This window comes from Hippopotamus amphibius, chromosome 1 (genome assembly GCF_030028045.1).
Source record: "Hippopotamus amphibius kiboko isolate mHipAmp2 chromosome 1, mHipAmp2.hap2, whole genome shotgun sequence".
NCBI lineage: Eukaryota > Metazoa > Chordata > Mammalia > Artiodactyla > Hippopotamidae > Hippopotamus > Hippopotamus amphibius.
Window position 1 is genome coordinate 80356932 of NC_080186.1, and position 14594 is coordinate 80371525.

A 14594-nucleotide genomic window follows, 5' to 3' on the forward strand; every position below is an offset into this window, starting at 1 on the left:
ATGTTAGTGTAGTACTTCTCAATATTTTAAAGCCTATAACTCATTTCCTTTAGTAGTTATTAAAATGTGCCTTTTTCCATTATTTAATTTTTGAAATACATTGTATTGCACGACTAAAAATAAATCAAAGCCCTTCTTGGCTTCAAACCACACTTCTTTCGTTCCTTCAGTCCTCCAAGAGAATCTTGTTGCCCCTTTCCCCTCAAATTGGGCAGGTCTTCCCTTACTCTTCTGTTCCCATACCCTACCTTATCACTAGTTTATGCTTAATGATCAGTGTTTACTATTGTAATTTAAGACAATATTATTCCTTAATAGGATAACATGTAACTCATTTCCTCAGCTTTTTCTTCTTCTGGGGACAGAGGTCATGTCTGCTACTTCGCTCTTGTAACTAATGCAACGTGTGCGAGATACTTGCTAATTGTATGTCCTCGTATACCATTCACCAGTCCACTTGTCTTCCAAAACTGTTGCTGCTCTGCTAGGAAGGAAACAATTCTTTTAAGAAGCTAAATCCAAACAATTTTTGCAGCAGATGTTTAGAAAAGCACAGAGAAATGTACTTTTTAGTAATGCTGCATATTCATGTGTAATTGCTAGAAAGTTTACAATGTTGGTATTCCGTAACTGGCAATATTGCATTTATATTATATGTTGACATTAGCCTCATACAGATGATTGACCTTAAGCTGGCCTTGAATTTAAATTGGATGATTTTGTATTAAATTGTAGAGGAAAGAATAAAGTTAAGAATATGTATAAAATGTTGGAAGTTTACCAATTGTATTTAAAAGAAATTTTAAAATATTTTTTTTTAATTTGGGGGGGAATGAAACCATACTTCTAACCACTTTATAATACGTTGGTCTTCTTTTTAACATTCATTAATGCCTTTAGAAATGTATTATGTAAAAAATAAAGCATTTATTTTTTTAAGTACAAATCAACTATGATCAAATATCACAAGTATATGCAGCTTGTGAATTATTCGTGAGAATTGAGAATGCCTATTCTTCATCTTCCTTAAACAAATAGTCATAGTTAATAAGTACAGACATTACAATCAAAATCCTTTACCTGTTAGATTTTCAGCAACCATATCATGTCCCTGGCCCCTAAATTGTGTCTCCATATAATCTATTTTCTCTAAATCAATTCCATCATTGTCCTTATTTTTCCTCAAATCCTTATGTAGTTCTTATTTTTTTCCAGACATTAAGCAAGGCTGAGTAGCAACGATAGGCTTTATAATCCCATGTAAAGCTTTCAGGGCTATCTCTCTATGTACTTATATTTGTAACTTCATGAAGTAAAGTCAGTACCCTTTTAAAAGCTGAAGATTTAGTATCCACAAGTTAGAAAGAATTTTATATATTCTCTAATAAGAATGGGTGTATCCACAAGTTAGAAATGATTTTATATATTATCCACAAGTTAGAAATAATTTTATATACTCTTTAATAAGAATGGCTGTCTATGGCTGTATCCACAATATAGAGTGTATTTCCCCAAAGCGGTCTTAGAGGTCATAAAGGACTTAACCCATGGCTGAGAAATATTGTGTCTGCCTCTCTCTCTCTCTCTCAAGCATATGTGTGCGTTGATGAATAATGAAATCATATGCTCACCCTCTGGTGGTCAAAACCAGGAATACATTTCCATTTTCCTGGATTATATCCAAAATATGATCAGTGTGGTGTATCAAGTTTCTACTTCATATTTAACCTACAACAAAAATAGATCTAAAAGGCCACTGGCTTAAAAAAAAAAAAAGGTTTACTACAATATGTAATGGAAAATTAACAAAATTATTAAATATAGTAATTTAACAGTTACTTACAACAGCATTTGATAATTAACACTAATTTGGTTTTAAAATATCAGAACCGTAGAATCTTACAGTAGGAAGGAACTACTGTGATCATTTAGTCTATTCCTCTTCCACTTAAAACTGCATGATAATGAAAAAATACTTCATTTTGTTTTAGTTGTTTAATCTGTTAATTAATGACATGAAAAACAAAGTCTGCATAAATGGTAATGAGACCTTGTGTTTCTTTTCTTATGTTTTCCTATGTTTCTATTTTTAATTTACAAATAGCCCAAGAACTAGGAAAAAATTATGCCACATGTAAGTTTAAATTTTCTGCCCACTTTATTCAATCATTCAACAAATATTTATTGCATATCTATTACGGATCCTATGACATAAGCTAGAATTGTAACTATCCCTACTTTCAGCCTAGTGAAGGTTACAGATAAACAGTAATTCCAGTATAGGATGCTGAGTGTGACCACAAAGAGTGAGCACAAAGTAATAGGGCCATCAAAGTGGTCTTGGTGGGAGGAGTACTCAGGAAAGGATTCTTGGGAAAAGTGACATCTTTGGTGAGACCTGAAGGAAGAAAAGGAAAATGGGAGGGAAGACTTATTCTATGGGCAAGAAGGAAATATTACATCCAAAGGGCCTGAGGTGAAAGAGAATGTGGAAATTGGGAGAAGGTACAGAAGTATGGTTGGAAAAAGTGTGAAAAGGAATGGTCAGAGGTTGGAAGAAAACCTGGAGAATATGGTGTCAGAGAGATGAACAATATCTAACACTGGAGAGAAAACTTAAAAATATCCACTGGATTTAATGATGATAAGAAAGTTATTGATGTCCTTGGAGGAACAACCACTAGTTGAATTAACTGGAAAGAATGAATGAGAGTCAAGAAAGTAGGTATAGCAAATGTTGACAACTCTTTCAAGACTTTTCAGTGTGAAGGGGAGGACAGAATGATGATAGAGATAGACGGCTAACAAGAGGTTTCTTAAAGTTGAAAAGTCTAGAACACGTATGAATAATAATGGAAAAAAGCCAATTTCAAGGAAGTGTTTATAGATAAAATTCATTCATGGGGAGCTTTAATGCAGATACAATGGAGCTAGGCAGGGATGGGACCTAGAGCACAGGAGAGACTTGGGATATTTAGATGTCTTTTTTCATAAGTTGAATCCTGTGCTTTTAAAATTAAACAACATGCAAAGTTACCTTTGAAAATATAATAGTCAACCTGCACGAAACGACCCTGAAAAGGAGTAGCACCTCTTGAATTTAAAGAAAACACTCCTACATGTTAATTAACTATATTTTAGTTGAATAAAGAATTACTATCAACCTATGAGTCTGGTATTTCAGGATTTGAATTAAATTTTTCTGGATATTCTACAACCACAGTACTAAAGTAATCCTTAAAAAATCATTTACTTGCAGGTGCAGAGAATGGACTGGAGAACTCGAGGTTTGGGAGGGGGCGGGGGGTGAAGGGGAAGCTGAGACGAAGCGAGAGAGTAGCACAGACATATAGATACTACCAACTGTAAAGTAGATAGCCAGTGGGAAGTTGTTGTATAACAAAGGGAGTCCAACTGGAGGATGGAAGATGCCTTAGAGGACTGGGACGGGGAGGGTGGGGGGGACTCGAGGGAGGGTGGTGGGGGAGTCAAGGGAGGAAGGGAATACGGGGGTATGTGTATAAAAACAGATGATTGAACTTGGTGTACCCCCCAAAAAATAATAAATAAATAAATAAAATTTAAAAATGAGAAAAAAAATCATTTACTTAAAGGTCCAAAAATGGAACCCAGATTATATTCATTAACTAGCTCATTTCCTTGAATTTTCATTTACTTGGAAGAAAGTTTAACTTGAAACAAAATATCTTTCTTTTCGACTGAGTAATTGAAAATGGGTCCATAAGATAGCTGGGTTTTTTTCCCCTCTAATAAGTGAGTAATGGGAAAAAGAAAAAAAAAAGGCTTGGTATGTCTAAGTGGTGACAGTGATGGAAGGATAAGGCTTAAGTGCTCACTATTCTTTCTTGAGTCTCCATGTTCCAATGATATCACTTTATGTCACCTATCATCCTATTATAAAAAAGCCTTTTTACAACTTGGGGCAAAGATAGCAACTTTATTATATGCTTTTGGTAACACAGCCAGATAATTTATTTCCTGCAACTCAATACTTTGTGAAATAGAATATAGGGCCACATTTAGTTGACTTACAAAGCATTTGGCAATTAATAAAATGCTTTCACATTGCATTACTTTTTAAGACATCATCCGAAGAATTCAAACTGCTAGATAATGACAACCCATTTTACAGACATCTAATCAAGGGCCCAAAATCCAAGTGACATTTAAACTACGTGCTAGCATGTGCTGGGTAAAAATAATACACTGCTATACTGGTATTCATATTTCAAAAGCTGACATTTACTAGCCAGGTATTCTGTTACTGATATGGTTACACAGTTCTTAATTGCTTAATATAGTTTTTCATGCACTGTACTACTTCATTAAACGCTATTTAGATTTAATTTCTATTATTTCAAAATATATTTAATTAAAAATAATCCACAAGTAAATCCATTAAACAATTTACTGTCAGAACAAAATATTCCTACCATTGTGGTTAGATTTTGGCTTCTTTAATACAAAAATTAATTTCTCCAAATTTTGCTTTAATTATATTTTCTCATTGAAAAACTAAATACAGTATATAATTAAATGGCTGTTTCTGCACTCACATTTTTTTCCTTTTAATGATTTTTAGTGTTGTCACAAGTTTGACAGCCACAATACATTGATAACATAGCTGAATGCAGTATTTGAAATAAATAAGTTACAAAAGTGTGGCAAGTTTTAAAATGTCAACTCTGAGTGATGGTGCATTTCCCATGTGTTTTCATCTCTACCCCCAAATTTCACAACTCAATCTGTGCTTATCCTTACTGGGTTAAGGTGTATGCCTCACCTAGGTCAGGGCAAGAGCTGCTGTGCCTTTCTGCAGACCCAGATTTTCAGGAGCAAGTGCTGAACTCAGGCATTCCATGGAGCATGTTGGCAACACCAGGTTTTGCTTTGGTTCAGGTAAAAACGCAACTACTGACTATTACTTATGTGAGCTACCTGATCTCCCAGGGTTTGGGCTAGCACAAGGGGTATTTTGATATCCCTGCATGAGACCAGCAGGCAGTTTCTGTACACGTTTCCTTGGGCAGGGGTTGGGGGCGTCTCTAGAACTGACACTCAGTCTTCCAACACGCTGTCAGTGAGAGAGTTGGAACCAAGATGGGATTCACAGTAACTTTTTTTCATCAAATGTATTAACAGTCCAAGCTACAACCTGAATGCCTTTAGGTGACTACTTCTTTATGTAGTTTGGGGATACAAAATCCTTTTGCATGAGGAAACCTGAAATTCCACACAGGTACCGTAAGATATTACATATTCTCCGAGCAGATGAAACATCCGTTACCACAAACATGGACTGTGTCCAGTCCCATCTCCTTTAGTTAAGGTTCCAAGGTCTGTGAGTTAAAGCCACTACTACATTGTGATCTGTTTATCTCATCTTATAGATAACTTCTGGCAAGAAGGAGCAAATGCTATTATTGTATAGTTGAGGAAATTCCATACACATTTTCTTTAGCACAACAGTAGCCATATGTGCGTGGCCTTTGACATCAGAGAAGACTGTAAGCTTATGGTTCAGGCACTCTGCCTCAGCTTTCCTCAGGGTGGGGATCTTCTCAGCAGGGAAATTATTCCTGAATCTGTAATCTGCTGCATGATTAAACTTTCTAATTTGTTTAAGTATCAAACCACACATCAACCAGTCCCACGAGTCGTTGTATCTCTACTTGTGCTATTGTGCATTAAGACAGCAATCTCATCAGAAGTAAACGCAATATCCAATTGTCTTCAGATGCGCTGTCACTGCCAATGGTAGAAACTCGGTCCTGGGGCTTGAGCGCCGGCAGCACCCTGCAGGAGGGCACATGCTCAAGGCTGCAGAGGTACAGCAGGAGACAGAGGCTGCTGGTGAAGAAGCAAGCAGCGAAGGGGCTGCATGTCACCAGCTGCACAGCAGCAGCAAGAAGGAAAAGGGGCCTTGGAGGTCCCCTGGTCCTCTCACAGCCATGTGCCTGTGACTATACCGGTGAGGATGGGAGTCATGGATCCACTAGGCTCCTTGGCAGGCCAGAGCACAGGGATAAATCACAAGGTACTCACTGCAGCTTGCCAATTTACATTTTATTCCAGGATTTTTTTTGATGAATGAATCAGAAGTGTATAGGATTTTATAGAATTCATTGAGTATTACTTTTTAAAAAGTAACCTGTAATTTGATTTCAATTTACTAATCATAAATGAAATATGCCCAGATTTCCCATTAAATTAATAAGGCCACACATTAAAAAATTATTTCTATTTTAATAATAAAGCATATAATATGGACATGAAACAAATGCATACAAATTAAACAGATTATGTACATCAGTTAAATTGATTAGCATTTAGTTGATCAACAAATAACAGATAAACTAGAAGTACTTCTTCTTAGTTTGACAGTCTCAAGCAAAATTATTTCCTAAAAACAGTGTTTAAGATATAAGGGAATACACACAATAAGATATCCATTCTTGTCGTTCATTCAGAGGCATTACATGTTGACAAACCTGCATATAAAAATAGAAAGCCTTTACTTTCCTTTTATATACTGTAATTTTGGGCTAATTTTTCAATAGGACAACATTTCTAGAACCTATATGAAAAATATCTCTGTGCTGATAAAATTCTTTAATATTTGTCCTTAGCAGGGACCTGCAATCAATGATCTGATGTCTTAACAGGATAATCCAGCCTAAATTCTACTGTAATATAGTATTTGATAGTTGGTATTTGTGAATGTGGGTAAAGATGGGTGGTGGAAAGGGAAGTAGATATTCTTCCCTCAGTAAGCCTAGAACAGTTAAAAAAAACTGTCATTGGGATAACAGAAAAGATAAACTCTTCTTAACCTGTTCCAGAATGTTTTAGGATTTCATGGACAGTATGGAGAAAAAAAGAATAGAAAGCCTTTTCCTTTTTCCCTTGACTAAACTAGTTTCAGGGTCTACTGGTCTCTCCCTGCCTTTGAACTCCTGGCTAAATCTGAAACCGACAGTTCTGCTAACACCAAAACTTCAGCTCTTGACTTGGTTGGTTATCTAAAACTCAGAGGCATTTTCTCTTTTAGGTTACCTTAGAAAATCTTAATAATGTAGATAAAAATATTTTGAATTATCAAAAGTCCTATTACTATGAATACTACTTTGTATTTCTATATAATATTCAACAGTGCTTTCACATATATCATTTTATTTTTATCTTTAAAGTACCTAAAACTGGTGGTATTACATTAATTTTACACTTAAAGAAACTGAAACAGAGAAGTTAAGTGAATGTCCCATAATCATTGAACCAAATAGTGAGAACTGGATTAGAACCAGTCTCCTGTCTCCTAGTACAGGACGGTACTAATACAAATATCATACTGAAAATAATTTTCTACTTTATTTCATGTCTACACATTTATTCATAGCACTTATAGCAAAAATGTTTTTTTTTTCAAATCGATAAAACAAAAGGCTTTAATTAGAAAACAACGCATTACCATTGTAGATTTTGGTGCCACTTCTACTGCAAATATGTCGAGTCCTCTGTTGTTTACACAGTTTTTACTCAGCTCATTGTTGATGTGAATAATCACTTTATTATCTGACTATAAAAAAAAGATTTCATAAGTTGCTAGTCCTTTCTTTACTAAATACATACAAACAAAATGATAATTACAAAACACTTTGCCAGTCTTGGGATAGAGATATGCACAGGGTTCCATAGGAACAAAGAAGACAGTATAGAAATACAGAAGCATTAGCTCAGACTGAGGTATCAAGGAAGATCTTATGGAAGAAGTGATACTTGCGATAACAGATCATTGATAACAGCCTCTAGGATGGTTAGCAAGCAAGAGAAAGCAGAATGAAGCTGATATATAAGAGAAATGTAGGAGCCAAAGTATTCCCCTGCTAAAGAACCTGCAATCACTCCCTAATGCTTACAAAGGGTCAATATAACATCAGACTACTTGAATTCATCTCTCAGCTCTTCTACTACTTAGCTGTGAGACCTTTGCAAGTTATTTAATGTCCCCGTGCTTCAGTTTCCTTTCAGTAAAATGGGGATAGTATAATACTTACCTCATTGGCTTGTTGTGAGAAGTAAATGTGTTAAAGTGCCTGTCACATGGTAAGCTCTAAAATATTATTATTACCTCATTTTGGTGAAGGGAAATTTAATTTTCCTTGAGGGAAAAGAAGGAGATGGATGGTTGAGAAATGAAGGTAATAGCAGAGCAGAGGAATTGGGGTGAGGTAGTGGCTCTCTTCCACCTTTTAATGCATGTGTGTTTAAAACACACAGGATGTGAACACACGCGCGCGCAGGCACACACACACACACACACACACACACACACACACACACGCAACCAAAAGCAAACAAACAAAAAAACATAGAGGGCAGCAATGGAAACATGCTGGATCTTAGGAATCACTCTCCAAAGTGTTATGATCCATTTGAAGATTACAATCTACTGGCTGGGGAACCTATCTTACTTCATTAAGTCTAAACTCTTCTATTGATATCTTGTTTTCAAGATAACATATAAATCTGGACCCACTCAACCTGTTTTTTACCTTTCAAATACTCCTCCAAATAAAGCTCTCTGTTTTTACAAAGGAAATATTCTCACTCTTTCATCTATAGTTCACATTAACTCTTACTCATATTTCTCCTTATACTGTCTCCCCTGCTTCTAAAGGCTGCCTCTCTGCATATCTAAATCCTAGTTACCCTTCCAATCCTATACCACATGCTCAAATTCCACATCACAGTTCCCTTCCCCCAATCACAAATCCTTCCCCAACTTCTAAACAGTCCAAATTAACATCAACTACAAGACATACAAATACAATAAAATTCTTATTGCACATACAAACAGTACTATATAATTTAACATTTAACTATTCTTTGATCTCTTTCGAGAGTATTAATTTTGCCTTTACAACTAGCCCATAAACTCCTTGAAAGCAGAGACTGTGTTATACTTTCTAGTGGCCCCATCTATGACTAGGAGAATTAGTTACGTAACATATAACCACATTGACTCAATATTCAGCCAAATCTTAAGCATTTTAAGAAATTTATGGTAGGCATAAAAATAATGTAAATCTCACCCAGGAACTAAAAGAAATAAGCCAACAGTTCTAAAAACCTAGTCATTTTGAGTAAGGTTTTATGAAAATTTAAAATTCCTAGAAAACTGGGTATATCTGACTTCAAGAATTTATGCGTGTATTCTCCTGACCTGCAATATCAATAGTAGCAGAGAAGATAGCCAAAGCTAGAAATAATTGGCTTGATAAAAACAGGTCCTGGGGGGCGGGGGGTGAAGGGGAAGCTGAGACGAAGCGAGAGAGTAGCACAGACATATATATACTACCAACTGTAAAATAGATAGTCAGTGGGAAGTTGTTGTATAACAAAGGGAGTCCAACTTGAGGATGGAAGATGCCTTAAAGGACTGGGGCGAGGAGGGTGGGGGGGACTCGGGGAGGGGAGAGTCAAGGAAGGGAGGGAATACGGGGATATGTGTATAAAAACAGTTGATTGAACTTGGTGTACCCCCCCAAAAAATAATAAATAAATAAAATTAAAAAACAAAAAAACAAAAAAACAGGTCCTGGACAGTAGAATATATTTAATCAGATAAAATGAAGATAATCTTTAGGATTTCTGATACTGCTGAGTTTGTGTAAAAAGTTGGGCTAAATTCTTTTACTTTGTTTATATTTCTTTAAAACATGATGTCTATTGTTTAAAATAGCTATGTATGTGTGAAGACTTTTAGTAACCAAGTAAATAAAATATTTTGTACCCAGATTATGCTCTATCTTCATAGATCTCCAAATATTTAATTTTCATAATATTTTAAGAGAAAAACAATTGCCTCATAAACACAAAAAACCAAATATCTCATAAATAAAGGAAATATTATATACTTTAAAAATCTATAAAAATTATCACGCCCAGTTTGAGTTAGAAACCTGAGAAGAAAAAAGAATAAACTGACTATTACAGATATTACTAATGTAATGGGGTATTTAATTACTATGCAAGAATGGGTAAGAAAGAAGATGGAACATATTAGTAAACATTGTAGTTATGAGGAGAACCACCTCATAACTGATACCTTGTTTTCAATAACTGACGTTATCCAGGTGTCACGCTTATAAGTATGTACAATTATATCTTCATAGCCATCCATTACTTTGGCATTGCCTTTGTTAAGAACAGATTTACAAATGGCCTTCTCAAGTTGCCCGCTGCATGCCTCCATATGGACAGCTTTAATTCTTGGCTTGCATTTATCTGCATAGATATCAATGACAAATGGGCATGCCTGAAATGAAAAAAAAAGCAAACCTTGTTTTAGCCTTTTGATAGAATTTATCAATAAATTATTTACTATTAACATGTTTATCATATGATTTAAGAAGACATACTACACTTTCTAGCTTGTCCTTCTGATACACATTTAAGAGGAAAATTAGTACTATGAATTGAGTGATAAAAAAGCATGATTTTTTGGTTGTGTATTAGCTGATAATTTGTTTATAGAAAAGGAAAGAAACCTCCTTTATGTCAACCCCTCCATTTGCTTTAAAGCTAACTCATGTCATGTTCGTTACTTAATTTCCTTTCCTAACTTTAAGACTACAGAAAGAATTCATCAATAGGCTTTAAAGAAATTACGTTTATAATTGAAACTTAATACACAAATACAGAGTACCAAAAATAACTAAATGAAGAAAAATTAATTCACACAGTTTAAAGTTAGTGTAAAGTTAGTGAAAGCACCTTTAAAAATCTGAGATCTAAAGAGATTTTCTGCATTTGGAAATAGATTTTTCTAATGTCTACTCTTTAGTCTTTACCATAGCCTACAAGATGCTGCACATGGTAGCCTCTGCCTCTCTATAGAACCCAGGTTCCTGCTTTGTGATGCTCCAGTTACTCTGGTCTTTCATATTCCAGAACAAATAAAGCTCTTTCCTGTGTCAGGGATTTTGTATGTAGTATTCTCCCTGCTTGGAAGATTCACATCTTTTCACATATGTATCTCATCTTCCTCCTTCAGGTTTAAGCTTAAGTGTCACTTCTGCAGAGAAAGCTGCTCTGGTCCCCCAATCTCCTCCACTCCCCCACTGTTCTCTACTTTGGCCACTGGCTTGTTTCCTTGAAAACACTTTTGAAATGATTTTATTAATATTGCATTTAATTCGTCATCCTCCTTCATGGGATGTCCATGAGGGCAGAATTTTTGACTATTTTATGCATCACCGTAACCTCAGTGCCTCTTTATTATAAGCTTACTTTATATATAGGCATTAAAATGTACTCATTGAGTAAATGAATCACACATTGATGATCAACTTTTTATTATGGGGACAAAAGATAAACGTCTGAAGTTAGTAGAACAGTATACATTTTTATTTTTAAAAAAAAGTTTTAAAATATTTAATGACTCCAACCTTTGGCCATAAAAAAGTCACCTTTTTTTTAAGAGGTAGTAGACTGAAAAATTGTTGGAATAGAAAGCAGATCTGAGTTTGTAACTGCGTTTTGCCATTTACTAGCTACATGGTCTGGGGAGGTCACAGCTTCTATGAGGCTTGGTTTCTTCACTGGGGAGAAAGTGGGGATAAACAGTATATATTCTGCCAACAGTTGCTAGAAATATCTAGTAGGTAATATGTGTTAAAATATTTTACAATATAGAATTCTAAAAAAATTATAATAATTATGATTGTGGCATTTTAAAGGTTTCATTTATTTTTTCAGTACTGAATAGATTCTGGTATCATTTTACCATTTTTCAAGTCTTGGTTATCTGTTTTATTGACCAAAGAGTATCAATATTATGTTCAGATATCACTGAACATAAACATGTTAAAGGTCTTTGTTAAAGACATATTCCCTAAAATTTTTAAATAAAATTTTATCTACTCTAAAAAAAAGTGCCCTTTAATCATATTATTTTTTTCTGTTTATGGGCATGCTCTTTTATTTACTTATCTTTTTTATCCTACTAAGTTAATATAGAAAGCATACAATAAGGAAGAAAACTCTTCATTATAAACTGTTAATTGTAAAAATATTAACAATATATAATAAGGAAGATGGGGAAGACTGTAATAAGAAAAGCTAGATTAGGGCATGCTACTTAAATTTTGCACAAAATGTGGCTCTTAGCTACCTGTTAGCCAAGATGAAAGTGAATTAGAGTGTGTTACATAGCTCTCAAAATCTAAAAAAATGAAGTAAATTTTTCCCAGTTCTGAATTCTAAAGGGAATTTATACCATGAAATTCTCTTTTAAAAAGGAAGAGAAGGAAAAAAAGGGGAAAACTAGACATACATTTTGCTTATCAACATTCAATAAAACAGCAAATTATTGTTATGGTGATATAGCAGCAATGCTCTTGCAGGAAGAACAATAAAGAAGTTACGTTGCTCTTTGAAAGAGGATCTGCCTTTATAAGTTGATAGAGGGAATGGATAACCTATACGTCTAAAATCTAAAATTAGGGGATTTAATAAGAAAAAATAAAGTAAAAATGACTGGCTATGCCTGAGAGTGGAGGAAAAAAATAAGACAAACTGAGAGTGTATAGTAACTTATAGAATGCTTAAAATAAAATAAACTTTGGTGTCCTAAAACCATCCAATTAATGAGATTTCAAACAATCCTAAGCCCTTTCCTAAATCCTAACCTGTAACTGATACTTTGGTTAGTCTTTGTGACACAATACCTACTAATTTAATAGATGGGATCAAAATACAGCTCATCTAGACATTAGATTACTTACAGAATATATAATTCAAGAAATTGCCAAAGAAATAGCTATGGTTCCAGAATCCTTATGGGCAAAAGATTCTACAGACATATTCAAACCAATTAGAACACAGCTCATAAGATTATAAATGGATTCTTCCTAGATTATCATAAATGTTTCTTTTTTTTTTTTCACCAAACATGAAAATGTTAGGTCATGCTCTAGGTATATTAACTCAATAACATAGCACACATCAAAGAACCAATGCCTATCAAAGTCAGTACCTTAACTGAATAGCCTCATTGTCTCAGAGCACTTACAGGTATCAGCCAAAACTAAATCAGTCCAAATACCTTCAGATTTTGCATAAATCCTTTAAATAAAATGTTACCACATGTGTATATCCCTATCACTAATGGAAACACTCAACATATTTATACTAATTATTAATTATTACTTTCTCCCTGTATTACCATCCACTGACGTAATACTTTTAATCCAACAACTCTATAACCCTTACTGAATGAGGAGAATCTCCTCATAATGATTCTGTAAATCAAGACATATCCATGCCCAGAAAAAAATTTTTGGATGCTTCAATACCAAATCCTGACTTAATATTATTCATTGATGGGGTTATATTAAAAAATAAAAAGGATGACACTAGGCTTGACATACAATAAGTAGCCTAGTCTCTTTTGTAAAATCTGTTTCCTTACCATGAAATAGCTTAGCTCAAACGATTAAATTATGGCTCTCTCTAAGGCATATCAAATTACCAGAAGAAGAGAGTAAAATATATATAAACTAACAGCTAGTATACTTTTAGAATAACTGACTTTTTAAAAATGTTATAGAAAAAACAAGGTTTTTTGCACTTTCTCAAGTACTCTAAAAATGAACAACACATTATTTGATACCTAAAATAATTGCTATCAGAAGGGAAGAGATAGTAAAAGAAGTTCTATAGAAGCTAATATCTGTACTATAGATACCACAGAAATACTTTAGAAGTACTATACAAATACTTTTAACAGATCATTATACTAAAACAGACTACTCTGACTAAAGTCCTTATGTAAAAGCACTGTAATAAAATAACAGAATAAAATCCATGGAAAAGTTCAAAGATTCCATTGTAGGTATACAAAATTTGGCCTCCCAAATTCTGAAGAGAAACAATGGGTACAATCAGGTTATAATAGCCACCTGGACACTAGATAAAATTCTCCTTGAAACAACTCATTCCAATAGGGACAAACTGGCTATAATACCAAACACTACGGAAAAACCTTCTTAGGATAATGAAGGATGAAATCAGTCCGTGCTTTATCTGTAACTAAATTAACCTAGAAAAATTGAGGGACATGAACTGAGACTATGCTTTAAAAGACTCTGGGCATTTCCAAATTGAATTTATACAGTTGCCTCTCCTGCTATGGTTTATAAATATGTAGTACGAATAATAGCACATTTCTTTTCAGAATAGATCAAAATATTTCCCTGTAGAAAGGTCACAGCCATCATGACTGCCTAGGACATTCCAAACTACTGATCCCATGACAAGGGACACATTTAACTGGAACAATTATTCATAAATTTGGATTACGTAAGGCTTTGCTCCTTACTCAAAAACATTTTTGTCTTTATCATTGCCAAATCTCTGGAAAAATGATAAAGGCCTTAACAGAATTGTAATGATATATCCTTTAAAGATCCTAAAGTGAGGTTTTCCAGAGAAACTCCAGAAGCTGACAGTCCATGGAATTAACTGCTAACCCAAAAACCTTTCAATAAGCACATGACCATATGAAGTAA

The 14594-nt window shown here is 34.3% G+C and overlaps 1 protein-coding gene and 1 pseudogene across 1 annotated transcript in view; both read right to left on the bottom strand.

Moving 5' to 3' along the window:
- Nucleotides 1–5079: 5079 nt before the first annotated feature.
- Nucleotides 5080–6009, bottom strand: LOC130830245 (glycerophosphodiester phosphodiesterase 1-like; annotated as a pseudogene).
- Nucleotides 6010–6257: 248 nt separating this feature from the next.
- Nucleotides 6258–14594, bottom strand: part of EFCAB7 (EF-hand calcium binding domain 7) — a 58880-nt gene continuing 50543 nt past the window's right edge. Inside the window, exons 12-14 of the mRNA XM_057717476.1 lie at nucleotides 10130–10339; nucleotides 7490–7597; nucleotides 6258–6512 (exon numbers count right to left, since the gene is read on the bottom strand). Coding sequence (XP_057573459.1) covers nucleotides 6438–6512; nucleotides 7490–7597; nucleotides 10130–10339 — 393 coding nt within the window. The 3' untranslated portion in view covers nucleotides 6258–6437. The remainder of the gene's footprint in view (nucleotides 6513–7489; nucleotides 7598–10129; nucleotides 10340–14594) is intronic.